The sequence below is a fragment of the Callorhinus ursinus genome, unplaced genomic scaffold (genome assembly GCF_003265705.2).
Source record: "Callorhinus ursinus isolate GAN/ISIS: 27379988/994484 unplaced genomic scaffold, GSC_fseal_2.0 scaffold50, whole genome shotgun sequence".
In the NCBI taxonomy this organism is placed as follows: domain Eukaryota; kingdom Metazoa; phylum Chordata; class Mammalia; order Carnivora; family Otariidae; genus Callorhinus; species Callorhinus ursinus.
This window is the reverse complement of record NW_027397112.1, coordinates 7,534,447-7,555,402: the sequence shown is the minus strand read 5'-3', so window position 1 is coordinate 7,555,402 and position 20,956 is coordinate 7,534,447. Positions and strand designations below refer to the sequence as shown.

General features: G+C 43.3%; 1 protein-coding gene across 11 annotated transcripts in view; it reads right to left on the bottom strand.

Annotated features, from left to right (window-relative positions):
• Window positions 1–20,332, bottom strand: part of BPTF (bromodomain PHD finger transcription factor) — a 149,138-nt gene extending 128,806 nt beyond the window's left edge. For all 11 annotated transcript variants that reach the window (XM_073883251.1, XM_025889865.2, XM_073883253.1 and 8 more), the window contains exon 1: window positions 19,480–20,332. In XM_073883251.1, coding sequence (XP_073739352.1) covers window positions 19,480–20,119 — 640 coding nt within the window. In that variant the 5' untranslated portion in view covers window positions 20,120–20,332. The remainder of the gene's footprint in view (window positions 1–19,479) is intronic.
• Between the last annotated feature and the right edge of the window lie 624 nt (window positions 20,333–20,956).

The window sequence follows — 20,956 nt, the reverse complement described above, 5'->3', positions numbered from 1 at the left end:
GGAACCATTAGCATAAATGAACAAAAGAGTTCAAAGATATGTAAACTGAATAGGACCTGGTAACAATCCTGCAGGTGCAGGGTGAGGCATAGGGAGGAGTTTCTTACTTCCTCACTTCTGACTTGGGCAATTCAGTGGGCAGTGCCATTATTTGCTGAGCAAGGAAATGGGAAGTTGGGAGTGGTCACTAAAGTATGAATTTTATTTGGAACATGTTCAATGTGATGTGCCTATAGGACATTTAAGTGGAGGGCTTCAAGAAGTATTCATCCAGGGGTGCCTGGGTGGCTCAGTCTTTAGGCATCTGCCTTCGGCTCGGGTCATGATCCCAGGGTCCTGGGATCGAGCCCCATGTGGGGCTCCCTGCTCCACAGGAAGCCTGCTTCTCCCTCTCCTACTCCCCCTGCTTGTATTCCTTCTCTCACTTTCTGTCAAAATAAATAAATAAAACCTAAAAAAAAAAAAAGTATTCATCCATTACCAAGTTAAAATACAGGAAAGAAATTATGACTACAAATAGAGATTTGGACATGAGAGGTCATGAAAGTATTAAATTAGCGAGGAAATGCAAATTCAAACAAAAGAGCTTTTAACCCATTGAATGCAAAGATGCTTTATAAAAGTGCTAGCAAAATGAAAGCTGGTGAAATATATATTTGTATACTGCTGGTGAAAATATATTTACTGTACTTACAGTATATCATGTTATACATAATATGCCTATTGTTATATGTTATATATAATGTATATTACATACTACAAATGTATGTATGTTAGTGTGACACATAGTGAAGCCTTAAAAAAAAAAATCAGGAATATGAACCAAGATTTATCTAAAAGAGCCACTAAAGGTAATCATAGCAAACAGAGTACAGCTTAACTATTTTGGTAAAGCCTTAGGATGGAACCTTACATAGCTATTAAAAGTCATATTCTATGGACATTGGGGAGGGTATGTGCTATGGTGAGCGCTGTGAATTGTGTAAGACTGATGAATCACAGACCGGTATGTCTGAAACAAATAATACAACATATGTTAATAATAATAAAAAAAAAAGTCATATTCTAGGGGCACCTGGGTGGCTCAGTCAGTTAAGTGTCCCACTTTTGACCTTAGCTCAGGTTGTGAGTTCAAGTCCCACATCGGGCTCCATGCTGGGAGTAGAGCCTACTTTAAAAAAAAAAAAAAGTCCTATCCTATCAGCCTTCTATCACAATAAATCCTATACACTAAAGCCACATTATTATTTTTTACAATCACCTTTATCATGATATGTTCCAGTTTTAAAACATTCAGTAACTGTCAACTAGGTACAAATTTCTCAGACTGGCATTTATTCAACTTGGACCAAAATACAATCTCCCTTTCTTCCAGTCTTATCTCACCACTCAAAGCACAAAAACATAGCCCCTAAACATGCATCTTTCTGTCCATCTGTTACAATTCGCATCCTCCTTTCTCTGCCTGTTCAACCTCCACTTGGAGAAATCTACCCAACTTACAAAGCATATCTAAAATTCAACCTTCTGGGCGCCTGGGTGGCTCAGTTGGTTAAGCGACTGCCTTCAGCTCAGGTCATGATCCTGGAGTCCCGGGATCGAGTCCCACATCGGGCTCCCTGCTCAGCGGGGAGTCTGCTTCTCCCTCTGACCCTCTTCCCTCTCATGCTCTCTCTCTCTCATTCTCTCTCTCTCAAATAAATACTTTAAAAAAAATAAAATAAAATAAAATTCAACCTTCTTCTTGACACCACTTCTGATCTTCCAATAGAATGCAACTTCTCTCATTTCTTTTTCCATATAGTACTTACCATAGCCTGCCCTGTGTTAGTGTCATTTATGCACTGTGCTATTATTCCTTTTTCAAAAGAATAAAGACCCTGAAAGCAAGGACCACTTCTTTTTTTTTGAAGATTTATTTACTTATTTGAGAGAAAGAAAGAGTGCACATGCGTGGGAAAGGGGCGGGGTGGGGAGCAGAAGGAGAGGGAGAGAGAATCCCAAACAGACTCCCTGCTGAGCACAGAGCCCAACATGGGGCCCAATCTCATGACCTGGAGATCCTGACCTGAGCTGAACCAAGAGTTGTACACCTAAATGACTGTGTCACCTAGACACCCTAGCAAGTACCATTTCTTATCCATCTCTGTATCTCTTTGAAGCTTTTTTTTTTTTAAGATTTACTTGTTTATTTTAGAGAGAGCAAGAGCACACAAGTAGGAGGGGCAGAGGGAGAGAGAATCTCGAGCAAGACTCCACGCTCAGCATGGAGCCCGACCCAGGGCTCAATCTCATGACCCCAAGATCACCACCCCAGCCAAAACTGAGAGTCAGATGCTTAATGGACTGTGCCATCCAGGCACCACTATCTCTTTAACGCTTTTAACACAGTACCCTGCACACTAAATAAGTATTAGATAAATTATTTTTAAGTTTTTTTATCACATTGTAAATAAATAAAGAGACTTCAGTTTAATTTTTTTTTAAGATTTTATTTATTTATTTGAGAGAGTGAGAGAGAGGGAGCACAAGCTGGGGAGAGAGGCAGAGGGAGAGGGAGAAGCAGACTCCCTCCCTGAGCAGGGAGCCGGATGAGTAAGACCCTAGGATCATGACCTAAGACAAAGGCAAACGCTTAACTGACTGAGCCACTCAAGCCCTGAGACTTCAGTTTATATAAGACAAAAATCATAGCATGAGTTAATATCCTCTTCTTCCTAACACTTGGAAAATTGACAGTGAAGAAATACAAAATGCAAAACATACTAGAACAAAGAGAAAAAAACACAATGAGATATCAACTCACACCTGTTAGAATGGCTATTATCAAAAAGGTAAGGGGCACCTGGGTGGCTCAGATGGTTAAGCGTCTGCCTTCGGCTCAGGTCATGATCCCAGGGTCCTGGGATCGAGTCCCGCATCAGGCTCCCTGCTCCTTGGGAGCCTGCTTCTCCCTCTGCTTCTCTCTCTCTCCCTCTGTCTCTCATGAATAAATAAAATCTTAAAAAAAAAAAAAGTTAAGAAATAACAAGTGTTGGCAAGGGTGTGGAGAAAAGGGAAAACTTGTGCACTGCTACTAGAAATGTAAATCAGTGAAGCCACTATGGGAAACAACATGGAGGTTCCTCAAATAATTAAAAAAAACAGAACTACCACATGATCCAGCAATTCCACTTCTGGGTATTAATCCAAAGGAAAAGAAATCACTCTCTCAAAGAGATAATCTACATCCCCATGTTCACTGAACATTATTTACACTAGCCAAAACATGCAAACAACCTGTGTTCATTGACGGGTGAATGAATAAAGAAAATGTAATGTGTACATGTACGTATGCACACACACGCCACAAAAAATGTGGATTATTATTAAGCTATAAAAAAGGAAATCCTGCAACAATATGGATAAATCTTGGGGACCACCATGCCAAGTGGAATAAGTCAGGCAGAGAAAGACAAATACTGTAGGATCTCACTTACATGTGGAATCTAAAAAAAAAAACTCAAAAGACACACAAAACAGATGGGGGAGAATGAGTGAAGATAAAAAAACACAAACTTCCAGTTATAAGATAAATAAGTTCTGGGGATATAATATATAGCATGTAACTAAAAGGTAACAATATTGTATATTTGAAATTTGCTAAAACAGTGGATCTTTGGGGCCCCTGCATGGCTCAGTCAGTTAAGCATCTGCCTTTAGCTCAGGTCATGATCTCCAGGTCCTGGGATTGAGCCCTGCATCGGGCTCCCTGCTCAGCAGGGAGTCTGCTTCTCCCCCCCCCCCCCCCCCCCGTCCCTCGCCACCACTCATTCTCTCTCTCTCAAATAAAATCTTTAAAGGGCGCCTGGGTGGCTCAGTCGTTAAGCATCTGCCTTCGGCTCAGGTCATGATCCCACCAGGGTCCTGGGATCGAGCCCCACATCGGGCTGCCTGCTCGGCGGGAAGCCTGCTTCTCCCTCTCCCACTCCCCCTGCTTGTGTTCCCTCTCTCGCTGTTTCTCTCTGTCAATTAAATAAATAAATAAAATCTTTAAAAAATTTTTAAAAATAAAATAAAATCTTCAAAAAAGAGAGGAGACAAAAGCAATCAAGCAATTTCAGTAACTTTGTAAAATGTGGAAACTGGGAAAAGAGGCATCTGACTTTGCAGAGATAAGTCTCCATTCTAAGAACTTTCAGAGGCAGAAGGGAGGAGCAAGAAAGCTAATGATCTGGAGGCAACAGGACTCCTGGACCATTGGGCTTAGAAGGCTCAGGGTTCCTGATGGGAAATTTAGTGACATGTGCATACTGTAAGGTGAGAGCCCTAGCTACCTCCCTTCACTTAACTTCCCAAGATATTGGGCATACACTCTCTCTCAGGCCCCTAAATCCCAGCCTCAGGCAAGAAATTAAAGAAATCTTCCCTTAAGACACCAAACAGACTCACAGGAGAAAAATAAAAGAATGAAAGACAAAAACAAAAATACACAAAAATAACAAATACTAATATCGGGGGTTCCACCAAAGACAAGGTTGACTCACTGCCCAATCACCTCACAGTGAAACCTACCAACTGGGAAACCATGGCCACCCACTATCCAGCATCTCACTCCATGAACAGCTAAGGATCATGAGGTATTCAAAAAGAAAGCCTCCACTATTAAAACTAAAACAGAAGAATAGAACCTGGGGTGCCTGGCTGGCTCAGTCAGTAGAGCATGCGACTCTTGATATAAGGGTGTGGTTTTCAAGCCACACACTGAGTATGGAGCCTACTTAAAAAACAAAATAAAAACAAAAACAGGGGTGCCTGGGTGGCTCAGTCGTTAAGCGTCTGCCTTCGGCTCAGGTCATGATCCCAGCGTCCTGGGATCGAGCCCCACATTGGGCTCCCTGCTCACCGGGAAGCCTGCTTCTCCCTCTCCCTCCGCTGCTCCCCTGGCTTGTGCGCGCTCTCTCTCCCTCTCTGTATCTCTTTGTCTCAAATGAATAAATAAAAATCTAAAAAATAATAATAAAATAAAATAATAAAAACGAAACCAAAAAGAATGGAATCTGAGGTAACAAATGAAAAAAAAAGTTTTAAAAAACTAATAAATATCATCAGAGAAATTTAAAAAAAGGGTATTACATCCAAGAAGAGTATGGTTTGAAAAAGGAACAGAGAAAAGAGCTCTGGGAAATTATATAACATAAATAATTATTGTTAGCTAAACTTTCCCAATTCAAGAATAAGAAAACAAATACACCCAATTAAAAATTGGGCAGAATATTTCGACAGACACTTCATCAAAGATTTGTTTCACAGACAAGAAAATAAGCACATGAAAAGATGCTCAGCATCATTGCTGGGAAATGAAAATTAAATCATAATGAAACACACCCCTAAGGGCGCCTGGGTGGCTCAGTGGGTTAAGGGTCTGCCTTTGGCTCAGGTCATGATCCTGGAGTCCCAGGATGGAGCCCCACACTGGGCTCCCTGCTCAGGGGGAGTCTGCTTCTTCTCCCTCTCCCTCTGCTCCTTGCTCTATCAAATAAATTTTAAAAATCTTAAAAAAAAAAGAAAAGAAACATACCACTATATACCTATTACAATGGCTGGAATCCTCATCCATTGCTGGTGGGAATGCAAAATGGTAAAACCACTGTGGAAAACAGTTTGGCAGTTTCTTTTTTTCTTTTAAATTTTTTTTAAGATTTTATTTATTTGAGAGAAAGAGAGACAGAGAATGAGGCAGGGGAGGGGGAGAGAAGCAGACTCCTCACTGAGCAGGGAGCCTGATGCGGGGCTCCATCCCAGGACACCAGGATTATGACCTGAGCCAAAGGCAGATGCTTAACCGAGCCACTCTGGTGCCCCTGGCAGTTTCTTATAAGGTTAAAATATACATGGCATATAACCCAGCAATTCCACTCCTAGGTATCTACCCAACAGAAATAAAACTTGTGGGGTGCCTGGGTGGCTCAGTCGTTAAGCATCTGCCTTTGGCTCAGGCCATGATCCCAGGGTCCTGGGATCGAGCCCCTTATCGGGCTCCCCGCTCAGTGGGAAGTCTGCTTCTCTCTCTCCCACTCCCCCTGCTTGTGTTCCCTCTCTCGCTGTGTCTCTCTCTGTCGAATAAATAAAATCTTTAAAAAAAAGAAAAAGAAAGAAAAGAAATAAAAACTTGTGTTCACACAAAAACCTGTAAGTAAATGTTTACATCAACTTTATTTATAACCTCTAAAACCTGGAAACAATTCAAATGTTCTTGAACTGGTGAGTGGATAAGCCAACTGTGGTACATCCATATAATGGACTACCTATTCCATGATAAAAAGGAATGAACTGTTGATACAAACAGTATTTTGGATGAATCTCAAATTCACTATGCTAGGTAAAAGCCAGATTCAAAAAGCTAAATAGCCACTTATATCAGAAAAAGGCAAAACTACAGGAACAGCAAATATATCAGTGGTGGCCTGGGGTGAAACAAAGGAGAAAGGGCTGATTAAAGGAACACAAGGGAATTTGGGGCAGATAATGGAACTGTTCTATACTCATGGTGGTGGCAGTTACATGGCTATATGTGTTTGCTAAGCGTCAAAATTATACACTAAAAATGGTGAATTTTACTGTATATGTAAGCTGTACTTCAATAATTTTTTAATTAGTATTAATAAGAAATATAAAAAAATATTATATCATTAAACAGGATGCTATGAAAAAGGAACAAAGAAAGCAGCTTTTAGAAATTAAGTATCTGGGGCGCCTGAGTGGCTCAGTCATTAAGCATCTGCCTTCAGCTCAGGCCATGGTCCCGGGGTCCTGGGATCGAGTCCCACATCGGGCTTCCTGCTCGGCGGAAAGCCTGCTTCTCCCTCTCCCACTCCCCCTGCTTGTGTTCCTTCCCCTCGCTATCTCTGTCTCTGTCAAATGAATAAATAAAATCTTTAAAAAAGAAAAGAAAAGAAATTAAGTATCTGACAGCTGAAATTAAAACCTAACAGAAGACTTGGAAAAGAAAGAGAAAGAAATCTCCCAGAAAGCAGACCAAAAGGACAACAAGAATTTAAAATGACAAGAAACTTAGTAAGATTGGTCTACAAGATCCAGCATCTAACTAACTAGGAGTTCAGGAAGAGAACTGAACAAATTTGGGAAAAAATGAGCAAATAATAGAAAAAAACTTCCCAGAACTAAAGAATACGAATCTCCATATTAAAAGGGCCCACCAAGGGGCACCTGGCTGGCTCAGCCGGTAGAATGAGACTCCTGATCTCGGGGTTGTGAGTCTGAGCCCCATGAGCAGCATTAAGTTTACTTAAAATTCTTTTTAATTTTAATTAGAAAAAAAGGGGGGGGGAGCCACCAAACACCCAGCACAATGAATGGAAAAAAAGAGCCACATTAAGGAATATGGTATCACTGCAAAACTGAAGACCATAAAAAGAGCCGAAATGCTTTAGAAAGGAAAAAAACAGGTCACACATGAAGAAAGTAATCAGAACTAGGCCCTAAACTTCTTAACTGCAACACTAGATACTGGAACACAATAAAGCAAATACTTCACATGAAACTGATTTTTAAATTTAAGATCCTATACCCAGCCAAACTATCTATCAATATTAAGGTCACAAAGAGCATTTCTTTTCTTATTTATTTTATTATTAACATATAATAATGTAAATTTGTTTCAGGGGTACAGGTGATTCATCAGTCTTACACAATACACAGCGCTCACTAGCAAAGAGCATTTTCAAACATAAAATGATATATTTTTTTTAAAGTTTATTTCTCATGCACCCATTCTTAGGAATCAGTTAGGGTTGGTTGTGCTGAAAAAGAGAAGTAAATCAGGAAAAATGTAGGACTCAAGAAAGAGATCTACATGGGGAAGCAGCAAAAAGAAATTCCAGGGTGATGTTCAACAGACCTACAGAGTAGTCAGTTCAGGTGAAAGGAGAAATGGGGAGGGATACAGAAGGGAGACCAACAAGGAAAAAAAATGGAATTGTTACATTTGAGAGTCTGGAAAATAGTAAGTGATAAGATATTTTACAGACTTGATAGTGTACTGGGACAGATATATAGAACATTAAGCAAATGAAAAACTAAGGCAATAACTCCAGAAAAGGTATTATTTATAATAATCATATAAATAAATCATATTTACATAGTTATGATCATGTAACCAATCCCTCAACATTTATCCAAAAATCATGCTATAACTATAATGAAAGGATAAAGAAAAAGTAAGAGTAATTGTAATAAGGCGAACTCTTTATCTACCATTAACAAAGTCAAAAGAGGGGCGCCTGGGTGGCTCAGTCATTAGGCGTCTGCCTTTGGCTCAGGTCATGATCCGGGGTCCTGGGTTTGAGCCCAATATCGGGCTCCCTGCTCCACGGGAGGCCTGCTTCTCCCTCTCCTACTCCCCCTGCTTGTGTTCCCTCTCTCACTGTGTCTCTCTCTGTCAAATAACTAAAAGATTTTAAAAAACAAAAACAAAAAAAGTCAAAAACTGATCTAAAAAACTTATCTAAAACTGATAAACCAAATGTTTAAGCATATTATTTTAAAATACTGTGGTAAGTGGCAAGGGGAGAAAAAAAACTACAAGAATTGAAAGCCACTGCCTCTAGAGAGGTCTCAGGTAGAAAGAGGTACGTCAGGGAACTGCCTTTGTTCACTATGAGCCTTTAATACAATTTTAATTTGTTACCTATGTTCATGTACTACCATAAAGACAATGAAAGGAGAAAATCTTGCTATATATCAAGTAAAAATAATTAGTTTATTATAATCCTAGTCGTACTTTAAAAAAAAAAGATTTGGGGATGCCTGGGTGGCTCAGTTGGTTAAGCGACTGCCTTCGGCTCAGGTCATGATCCTGGAGTCCCGGGATCGAGTCCCGCATCGGGCTCCCTGCTCGGCGAGGAGCCTGCTTCTCCCTCAGACCCTCCCCCCTCCTCATGCTCTCTCTCTCTATCTCATTCTCTCTCTCAAATAAATAAATAAAATCTTTAAAAAAAAAAAAAGATTTGGGGCGCCTGGGTGGCTCAGTCGTTAAGTGCCTGCCTTCGGCTCAGGTCATGGTCCCAGGATCCTGGGATCGAGGCCCGCATCGGGCTCCCTGATCGGCAGGAAGCCTGCTTCTCCCTTTCCCACTCCCCCTGCTTGTGTTCCCTCTCTTGCTGTGTCTCTCTCTGTCAAATAAATATATAAAATCTTTTAAAAAATAAATTTTTAAAAAGATTTATTTGTTTATTTGAGAGAGTGAACCCCCAAGCAGACTCCCTGGTGAGCATGGAGCTGGATGTGGGGCTCGATCCCAGGGTCCTGAGATCATGACCTGAGCCGAAACCAAGAGGCAGATGCTCAACCAACTGAGCCACCCAGGCACCCCAGTTGTACCTTTTTAAAAATACAAAGGTAAAAACATGTTACAGGAAATGGTATAAAAACATCCCCAGGAGTTATCTTTGGTTGGTGAGATTACAGATTTTCATTTTCATCTTTGTATTATGAGTATTTTCCCAAAAGGGTAAATCTGCACTATTTTTATAATTTTTCATTGCAATTCTTAAAAACAACTTGAAAACAGATGAGCTTTCCAGGGAAGGAGGGAGACAGTGAGAGGGCCATGTACAGGCTGGTTTGAAAACCTGGAAAACTGGTGTTGAAGAAACAGGAAGAGAAAGAGCACAAACTGCCAAGAGTTAAAAGTGTCACAACTGCTTTCTCTACTCTAATTGACCACTGTGAACAGCCGAAGTAAATATATTATTTACCATAGTCCTGGAATAAGTCAGAGAGTAGCTAAACTAAATTTTTTAAATGGGTAAATATTTAATATTTCTTTTAAAGGAGGAAAATAAAGCTCTGTTGGTTTTTTTTAAAGATTTTATTTATTTATTTGAGAGAGAGAGAGAATGAGAGAGAAAGCACATGAGATGGGGGGAGGGTCAGAGGGAGAAGCAGACTCCCGGCCGAGCAGGGAGCCCGATGCGGGACTCGATCCCGGGACTCCAGGATCATGACCTGAGCCGAAGGCAGTCGCTTAACCAACTGAGCCACCCAGGCGCCCAAAGCTCTGTTTTAATGCATATTTTTACTTAAATGTGGTCCTCAAAATATGTTTATACTTTATGAGTCAAATGACATCCTTTTTTTTTTTGAAGAAGAAGAAGCCTCCATCCCCAGCGTGGAACCCAATGTGGGGCTTGAACTCAAGACTCAGAGACCAAGACCTAAGCTGAAAACAAGAGTAGAACACTTAACCAACTGAGCCATGCCAGTGCCCCTAAATGACATTTTCTCACTATACTCCAAGTAAGGTCCCTATATATTCAAAGAATCTCCATCTTCAGGGGAGGTTCCCCTGGGAATCCTGGGATCAAGGGTCCTGGGATCGAGCCCCGCATCAGGCTCCCTGCTCAGCGGGGAGCCTGCTTCTCCCTCTCCCTCTGCCTGCCACTCCCCCTGTTTGTGCTCTCCCTCTCCCTGTCAAATAAATAAGTAAAATCTTAAGAAGAAGAATCTCCATCTTCAGTTTAGGAGCAAATCGACAGATAATAGCAGCTAATATTTGTTGACTCTTTCCCACGTGCCAGGCACTGTTCTAGGCATTTCATGTATATTAACCATTTAACCCTCACAACACCTGATATCTCCGTTTTACAAATGAGGAAAGTGAGACACCAAGTGTTAAGCAAATGGCCCATCATCACAGAGCCCAGATGCAAACTCATGAAGTCTGGTCCGGATTCTCCACTTTAAATCTCTACACTGCATGCTATCCCTCTAGATCCCTGACACACACGAAAGAGTCCTCAGATTCTCATACATCACGACAGCTTAAAATTCTGTAGTGGGCTTACATATGCAGGTGCCTCCGATACCTGCCACAAGTCTCCACTCTGTCAGCGTGGGAGCCAATGGTGTCACTCCACTTACCCTAGTCCTTCTCTGACAAATCCTTCTGGAATAAATTCTCCAAACTGACCTAAGGCAATTCAAAAATCAGAGATAATTTGGAAGACTTACAACCCAGCTCTCATTCATCCTAAGAAAACCGTTGTTGTTGTTTTAAAGATTTTATTTATTTGAGAGAGAGAGAGAGAGACAGAGATAGCAACGGAGACAGCAAAAGCAGGGAGGAGAGGGAGAAGCAGGCTCCCCACCGAGCAGGGAGCCCAACACGGGGCTCGATCCCAGGACCCTGGGATCATGACCTGAGCCGAAGGCAGACGCTTAACCAACTGAGCCACCCAGGCGCCCTGAGAAACTGTTTTTAAAACTATTGCGCCTGGGTGGCTCAGTTGGTTAAGCGACTGCCTTCGGCTCAGGTCATGATCCTGGAGTCCCTGGATCGAGTCCCACATCGGGCTCCCTGCTCAGCAGGGAGTCTGCTTCTCCCTCTGACCCTCCCCCCCATATGTTTTCTCTCTCTCTCATTCTCTCTCAAATAAATAAAATCTTTAAAAAAAAATGTATTGGGGGTGAGAGGGAACCTGAATTTGTGGGGCACCTGGCTGACTCAGTCAGAAGAGCATGTGACTCTTGGTCTCAGGGTTGTAAGTTCAAGCCCCACGCTGGGTGTAAAGATTACTTAAATAAATAACTTTAAAAACAATAATAATAAAATAAAACTGTACTCGTCATGATCCAGAAATTCCACTCCTAGGATATACCTGTGAGAAATGAAAACACACTGTCCAACCAAAAACCTATACACAAATGTCGACAGTAGCATTATTCATAATAGCCAAAAACTGGGAACAGTTCAAATATCCGTCAACTGATGAATGGGTAAGCAAAATGTGGTATATTCATATAATGGAATATTATTCAAATATAGTACTGATATATGCTACAATATGCATGAGCCCTGAAAACATGCTAAGTGAAAGAAGCCACATATCGTATGATTCCATTTACATAAAATGTCCAGAAGACACAAACCAACAGATAATAAGTAGTGACTGCCAAAGAATGGCAGAAGGGGAAGGAGAGAACGAGTGATTGCTATGGGTATGGGGGGGTGATTAAAAATGGTACGAAATTAGGGAGTGGTGGGGCGCCTGGGTGGCTCAGTTGGTTGAGCGACTGCCTTCGGCTCAGGTCATGATCCTGGAGTCCCGGGATCGAGTCCCACATCGGGCTCCCTGCTCAGCAGGGAGTCTGCTTCTCTGTCGGACCCTCCTCCCCCATGCTCTCTCTCTCTCTAATTCTCTCTCTCAAATAAATAAAATCTTAAAAAAAAAAAAAAAAAGAAATTAGGGAGTGGTGATGGTTGCGCTTAAAAACCAATGAATTATACACTTTAAAAAAGGGTGAATTTTTCTCAAATAAATAAAATCTTAAAAAAAAATAAAAATAAAAATAAAAAAGGGTGAATTTTATGGTATGTGTATCTCAATAAAGTTTTCTTTTTTTTTTAAGATTTTACTTATTTATTTGACAGAGAGAGAGAGAGAGAGAGCGAGCGCACAAGCAGGGGGAGCTGCAGGCAAAGCAAGAGGGAGAAGTAGGTTCCCCACCGAGCAAGGAGCTCGATGCAGGGCTTGATCCCAGGACCCTGAGCTGAAGTCAGACGCTTATTGAGCCACCCAGATGCCCCTCGATAAAGCTATTTTTAAAATGGAATTATTAAATATTGCTTGAGATTTAGCTTTTTTTTTTTTTTTTTAAGTAGGCTCCATGCCCAGTGTGGAGCCCAACATGGAGCTTGAACTGACGACCCTGAGATCAAGACCTGAGCTGAGATCAAGAGTCACACTTAACCGACTGAGCCACCCAGGTGCCACTCAGCAATTTAGATGTCCAATAAATGTTAGCTATTACTGTTACTCTTTTTAAAAATTATTCAGCAGTCAAAACATAATATTTGACTAATATAAATACCTAGAAAAATATAAAATAACTTGATAAATACCAACAGACAAAACATAATTACCTTTAGTTATATGCATTTTCATTCTTTCTGTATGATTTGACTTTCCATCTCTTTTTTTTTTAAATAGGCTCCACGCCCAGTGTGGAGCCCAATGCAGGGCTTGTACTCACAACCCTGAGATCAAGACCTGAGCTGAAATCAAGATTTGGACCCTTAACGAATTGAGCCACCCAGGCACCCATCTTACTTTCCATCTTTTAAAGTGCATTTTGCAGAGGCGCCTGGCTGGCTCAGTTGGTGGAGCATGCAACTCTTGATCACAGGGTTGTGAGTATAAGTCCCATGTTGGGTGTAGAGATTACTTAAAAAAATAAAATCTTAAAGTGCATTTTGCAAGTTTAAGTTTGTTTCGTTTTGTTTTATGAAATCTTCTGCCTCCTGAGGCTTATCATTTTAAAGAACTGAAAGTATGAAAAAATTAGAATGTGGGTCAGTGCTGAACTAGTGCTCAATCATGAAGTTGAGGCTATAAGAGCTATAAGCAAGCATTCAGGGGCACCTGGGTCGCTCAGTCGGTTAAGCGTCTGCCTTTGGCCCAGGTCATGATCCCAGTGTCCTGGGATCGAGCCCCACGTCGGGCTCCCTGCTCAGGGGGGAGTCTGCTTCTCCCTCTCCCTCTGCCATTCCCCCTGCTTGTGTTCTCTCACTCTCTAATAAATAAAATCTTAAAAAAAAAAAAAAAAAAGGCATTCAAAGAGAAAAAAGACCAAGAAGGGAGGGAGGAATCCATTCAATGCAAAGAGGGCATCTGCTAGGATTGGCTCCTGTCCATGTCACCCAGATTATCAGTCCTCCACCACAACCACCACCTTCTTATCCCTTATATGCCCCCTACAAGGATCTGCAGTCACAGGGAGGACACAGGGTACTGAGGAGGAAAGGAGAATCTAACAGAAGAAATCAGAGTTCCCGGCCTCAACATCCCCAGTGCTGCTGTGCATACACATTTCAATACATAGCTCCATTCCCAAATATACACCGGAAAAGAAGATGAACATGAAATGTACACAAGACTATTCATTACTGCATACCTCAGACGTACCTCTTTACCACTCACAGATCATTTGCCCAACTTTTTATTTTTTTTTAAAGATTTTATTTATTTATTTGACAGAGACAGACATAGCGAGAGAGGGAACACAAGCAGGGGGAGTGGGAGAGGGAGAAGCAGGCTCCCCACTGAGCAGGGAGCCCCATACGGGGCCTGATCCCAGGACCCTGGATCATGACTCGAGCCAAAGGCAGACACTCAACGACTGAGCCACCCAGGCGCCCCTTGCCCAACTTTTTAATAACTCTTTGGGGCCCTCATTCTCTTTCATGTTTAATCTCTTCAGATACAGATACCTGAAAACAGATCTCACTCATTTCCCTCATAATCCTGAATTCCTATCGCCACTCAAAGCACTACCATTCCTACAGAGGCATATGTGATGCATTCTTCTCTCCATCTATACTTCTGATGTTGTCGAGGCCTGGGGAACCTGAAGTACCTCCTGAATTGATCTGCCATTCAGTGCTTCAAAACCCATCCAGATACCGACTAGTTATCTCATCTTCCAATCCATCCTGCAGAACAGAAGCTATGCTAAACTTGCTAACATCCCACTGAAATCATATTCCACTTGTTCCCCAATCTTCCGACTGATCACCAATATCCACAAATGAAATAGATTTGAAATAGATGGGGGGAGGGGTCTTCAGAAACCACCTCCTCTAGTAATCCTCTCAGTTTGGGGGGAACGAGCTGGCTGCAATGGTAGCTTAACAGTATCTCCGTGATTTGATTTGGTTTTGTTTCAAACTCCTGCATGCTGCTGATGGAAATACTGCATATCCCTTGGGTGTTCCAAGACTGAAAAATGACGATCACTGATCTAGCCCAGTATTGACCCTACAGATGAAAAGCGGAAAGTTATAGCTTGGTTCTCTAGATACTGCCCAACAACAGAACTTTATAGTTTCTTTCTTTCTTTTTTTTACTCACATACTCAGGCTCTTACTAAACCAGGATACTTAAGACTGCCCACACTTTAAAATCAGTGCCTTAGGGGCACCTGACTGGAGGCCAGGTTGGTGGGGCATGCGACTCTTGATCTCAGGGTTGTGGGTTCGAGCTCCCCACTGGGTGTAGAGATTACTTAAAAAATAAAATCTTAAAAAAAATCAGTGCCAAGGCACCTGGGTGGCTCAGTCGTTAAGCGTCTGCCTTCAGCTCAGGTCATGATCCTGGGGTCCTCGGGTCCTGGGATCGAGCCCCGTATCAGGCTCCCGGCTCCACGGGAAGCCTGCTTCTCCCTCTCCCACTCCCCCTGCTCGTGTTCCCTCTCTCGCTGTGCCTCTCTGTCAAATAAATAAATAAAATCTTTAAGAAAAAAAAAAACAATCAGTGCCTCAGTTCATGCTGCTCCCTCCCTTGATCCTCACCTTGCACACGCGCATCCAAGAAGCATATACCCACACCAACTCCCCCAAATAGGGTATAAACTTGTCCTTCTCTAAATCTCTACTGCACTTTGTCCACTTGTAGCAATCCGAAATTACACAAATACCAAAAAGACATTTGGTTGACACCGGTGGAAATAAATACTACCAAACCAGTAACAAAGTCTGCTTCAGATAAATCTACAGTTCATTCATGGCATCTATGCCACTGTTCTCCTCTGTCATAATCCTTAGAGGACATAAATCACTAACTCTCCCAGGAAAACATCAGGGCTTTGGCTTTCTGAAGTCATCAAAGGTTCCAAATCTCAAAATTCCAGCTAAGTATAATACCTCAGAAGTCCCACACAAGTTAAATGCGAAAACCATCCAGTTTCAAGTATGATTTAATTTTTTTTATTTAGCAATGCTTGATTTCAAGGTGCTGTCAGAACACCTAACCTATTCAAAACAGATTTTCTATGCGCTCTTTCTCAATGAGTTGACAATATATGTCATAAAACTGGGGGTGCCTGGATGGCTCAGTCGGTTAAGTGTCCGACTCTTGGTTTCGGCTCAGGTCATGATCTCAGGGTCCTGGGATCCAGCCCCGTGTCGGGCTCCAGGCTCAGTGTGGAAACAATCTGCTTGAGATTCTTTCCCTTTCCCTCTGCCTCTGCCCCTTCCCCAGTTCACACATGCACGTGCAGGCTCTCTCAAATAAATAAATTAATAAAATCTAAAAAATATGTCATATAGGGGTACCCGGGTGTCTGAGAAAGTTAAGCACTGCCTTCGGCTCAGGTCATGATCTCAGGGTCCTAGGATCAAGCCCGAGTCCAGCTCTCTGCTCAGCAGAGAGTCTGCTTCTCCCTCTCCCTCAAAGCTCGCGCTCTCCCCCTCTCAAATAAATAAAATCTTTTAAAAAATGTGTCATAAAACCTATAGGCTGAAATAACTCTAAACAATAAAAATAAATTTTATTTTATTTATTTTATAAATAAATGAAAGAAAAAAACAATTTATTTTATAAATAAAAATAAATAAAATTTGGCCTTTTTTAGCCAAATGCCTCTAACTGAAGCACAACTAGATGATTTCAATTTTGAATAAACTGTCATTTCTATTGTAGTTTGTCATGTGAATATCTTACACACCCATTTAAAATTTTTCTCCATAAAAGGAAAACATTTAATCTCCAATGAAAATACTTTTTAAAATCTATGATTTTAGGGGTGCCTGCCTGGCTCAGTCGGAGGAACGTGTGACTCCTGATCTCGGGGTCATGAGTTTGAGCCCCACAATGGGTGTAAATATTACTAAAAAAAAATAAACTTTAAAAAAAAACCCTATAATTTTAGAAAAGTAAGCTCATAGTATCAACCAACATCTCTGCATCAGGAACAGTCATATTACCTACAAACCACTCAACAGATGAATGAACTAACAAATAATTTCTTATGGTAGGAATTTAATGTTAGTACTTAAGCCAATGGTAGTACTGCCTAGAAAAATTAATCAAATTGTTCTAAATTCCCAATAAAGTATAATCCTTTTTTAGGCTTGACAGTACAGGATTCAAATCCATCACTCCTATTTCCTTCTGTGCTCTTGGGATATCTGTCCCAGAACGTTTTTTCTCCCCAGGCATATACACATACACACATTTACCTGAGAGCCTTCTCCCCAGCCTTTATTGTCTGGAAATACAGACAATGAAACCAATGAAACTGGTGCTTAGCCTCAACAACTCCTGTCATGCAGTTACTCATTCTAGCCAAGTGGACATATTCTCAAAGTTTAGAACACAAAATGCATGATCTCTTTCACCATAATCTTGAGGAATAATGTGTTTCAAAAAGTAAAACATCCAACAAGTTAACACCACATCCAATAAAGAAAGGAAAATGTCGGGCAAGTAATATGAAAGAGCAGCTTAAAACACACTAACTGCTACTAAAAACACTCACTGGTCAAACTATCAAAATCTAATTAGATCAATTTTTAGTTTCCCAAACCCAAAATATTTAGGAGCTAGGACACCCATTGAACAATTATCAAAACTTCATCTATTACAAGCTCTCACCTAACTAACAATCACTTATCCAACCAATCTTTGTTGAGCAGTTGGTATGTGCAAGACACTGTACTAGGAACTGCAGGAGATAAAAGATTAACATAAGGATATATAATCCTTAATTTCTTATAAACACAAGTATACACAAGGTAGTCTACAAATATCATTAATAAAAACACAATGTCATGGAAGTACATAAATATACAAGCATTTTTTTTATAAAAAAGGAAACCTAAACACAAATTTTAATTTAACTCATATACACAGCTATCAATCCTAAGTATTATTTGCTAGTCCCTCAAAGAGGTTAAAGTTAGCTGAACTGCCCTGCCAAATGCCTCAGCTCTGTCTAGCTGGAAAAAACATCCTCAGATAGTGTAATTCAGTCTCTATGGGTCTTTCAATTCTGGGTAGAAAGAACCACGTAGGATTTCTTAAGGTAAAAACTATTACTATAAAAGATCTTAAGTTGGCTAAAGAATGAAAAGTGGCGCGCAGTTCCTTCTACACACAAGACATAAATACTTGACACTTGATTCATTCTCTTCACTCTCCTGCCAACGTCCCCTCCTGCCCCTGACTGGGCAAAGGCAGGCAGATATTGTCGGGCAAAAGAAAATTACCTTTTGCATTTGCTGTTAGGACAACCTAAATGAGTCTTCCTCTGGCTTCATACTCATACTCCTCCATAAGTAGTTAAGCATTTATAAAAAATGGAAACATCTAAATGTAACCCCTTCTATTACCCTAGTCTCTATTAAAAACAAGTGACACACATTAATTACTTTCTTAAGATCCTATTTCCTCATAAACTTCACTCTGTAAATGCTCTTAAAACTGGAATCTAATTTTGTTAATCCAGATTAACAAAAATATAAAGGCAAAATCTTGTAGGCTATTGCTACAAGTTACTTCCCGCCCCCCAACAATTCAGTAATCTGCAACTACGTATTTAATACAAAGCAGCAATTGTATGTTAAAAAAAAAATTTCATCTCAGCACCAGCCTAGAGAAACTTTCTGCGAGAAAATAGGAGAAAAGTCACCCTGGAGAAATTCATTACAGATCCAAAGAAGACTTTTATCCTTAGAAACAGAATCAAGAAAAAAAAGTGATTCTGTAATAAATCCCCATGTACTTCTGCCATGTGACTAAGAAGCTGGTCCAAAAGTTCACCTTCAGCAATTATGTCTGCATGATCAACTATACATCTTCTGCAACAGGTGACGCGAAACTGCGTTTCTCAGGCGAAGCAAAGGGACCGAATTAGTTAAGACGCATGTTGCTGCAGTTTCTTACTTTTTTGGGGGGGGGGGTGGATTTTACGAAAATGATTTGGAATCTAATGAACTGCCAAATTTGTTTTGGTTCTGTTTGACTTTCTACTCTGCTTTAATCAGCCATTTACCTGCAACTGTTCCACGAGCCCATTAGCACTCAAGAATAAAAACAAACACACAGGACCAGATAAGGCTCCCCTGCTAACGCAACTGATCCATTTCCTTAACACAATTTTTAAAAAACCACACTGCTGGGGGTGTGAAGAGAAGGATGTTTTTGCGTGTGTTTGTGTGCCACAATCTGTCTAAATCCTCAATTCCCTTTTAAGGAGCAGATATATAATAAAAATCTAAAAGAAACCACATTAGAAATGCAAAGACGTGTGCAAAACAAGAGGCTTCTTTCATTCCAAAAACCAAACCAAAACAAGGGGAGAAAAATGAATGCAATGGATATGTGTGTGCCAAAGTTTCAGTCCTGCCCGGTGGAGACACTGCACTGGCACAAATTCTGAAGAGGAAAAAGAGGGGGTTGGGGGGAGAGAAAGAGAGAGCGAGTGTGTGGCCTGCAAACTGCAACAATGCAATCTCCATTTTGAACAATGCGCCTCTTTCCTCTTGTAAATCTAGTTTTTTGCCACTTGATGTGCCGTCGCGTTTCCCCTCCGTTTGGGGGGGAGGCGGGGGTGGGGGGAGACCAGAGAGGGAGTGAGCAAGGGGGGAGGGCAGAGGAGGTGGGGAAGGAGTCTGCAGCAACTGGGCTGGGTGGGTACCTGGAGTGCTGCTATAGGTGCTATGGCTCCTGAAGCTGCTTTCCGTGCAGTAACTGGCGTCGTCGTCGTCGTCTTCCATCTCCTCCGGATAATCGGAATCATCGTCGTCCTCCTCCATCTCATCCTCCTCGTCGTCCTCGGAATCTTGGGTCTCCTCGGCGTCGCCGTCCTCCTCCTCCTCCTCCTCCTCCTCGGAGACCATGTCCTCCTCCTCCTCCTCCTCCTCCTCGCTCTCGTGGTCATCGTACACCACTTTGTTGACGGCCCTCCGGGCCGGGGTGGTCCGGGCCAGGTGGCCGCCGCCGCCCCCGCCCCCCGTCCTGCCGCCCCCGCCTCCTCGCCCCCCCCGGCCCGGGGCGCTGGTGCTGGGGGGGGCCGGCGGCGGCGGCGGCGGCGGCGGCGGCGGCGGCTTCCTCCGGCTACTGCTGCCCCCCCTGGGCGAGCTCAGCCGCGTCTTGGGCGCCACCTCAGCCTGGGCGGCGGCCCACCTGCCCCGGCTGCTGCCGCGGTGCCGCGAGCGGAGCCCCCCGATGGGTCCGGACGTGGGCGGAGGCGGCGGCGGCGGCGGCGGAGCCGGGGTGCAGCGCTCCGCAGCGGGAGCCGCGGGCTGCTTGGGCGGCCTGCCCCGTCGGCCCCTCATGTCGGAGCCGAGGCGGGGGGGAGAAGGGAAAGCGGAGGGGGGAGGGGCGGGCGGAGGGGTGGCGGTGGGGGGCGCCGGGGCCGGGTGGGGAGGCCCGCGGGGCCGGGCGGGAGGGGCCCGGCCGGCGGAAGCGGGTGGAGGGAGAAGGCTCAATCCGAATTGCTGGGGCCCCACTCCGGATCGCCTTCAGCCGCCATCTTGTTTCTTCCCTCTCGCTCGGTGACTGGGGGAACCGACAGCGGCCGCAGGCCCGGAGCGCGGTCACGTGAGCTGCGCCGCCGACGAGCCTGGGACGGAGCGAGGCCGCGCGGCGGCCGCTAGGGGGAGCGCGGGAGCGCCGGGTCGGGGGCGGGGAACCCGGGGCGCCTCCGCGCGGCGCGGCTGGACCGCGGGCGCAGGCGGCGCGGGGGAGAGGGGCGCTCAGCTCGCGGAGTGCCGCGGGACACGGGCCTGCGGAGCCAGCTGCTTCCGCGGAGCCCCTGCTGAAGCCCAAACTCGGCAAGTCCTCCCTTCCGCGTCTCCTCTTCCCCGGCGCGGAGAGGAGGGCAGGAGCGGCTCCATACTCGTCTCTCCCTCCGCCCCGCCCCCTTGGGGGAAACTGATGCTGAAAGAGCCGGAGGATGTCGCGGAGCGGGGAACCGCCTGCACCAGCGTGGGACGGAAATTAACTGGGGCCGGGGAGACGAGCTCCCAGAAACGTGAAACGCCGAAGGCTCGGTTCTAAGAGTCCTAAAATTGATCCCTATGACAACTGTTCGGGGGCTGTGCCAGGAACCACACCCTGGGCTGCCAGACCCTAAGGGAAAGTCACTCTGAGACTCATTGGATAAAATCCCC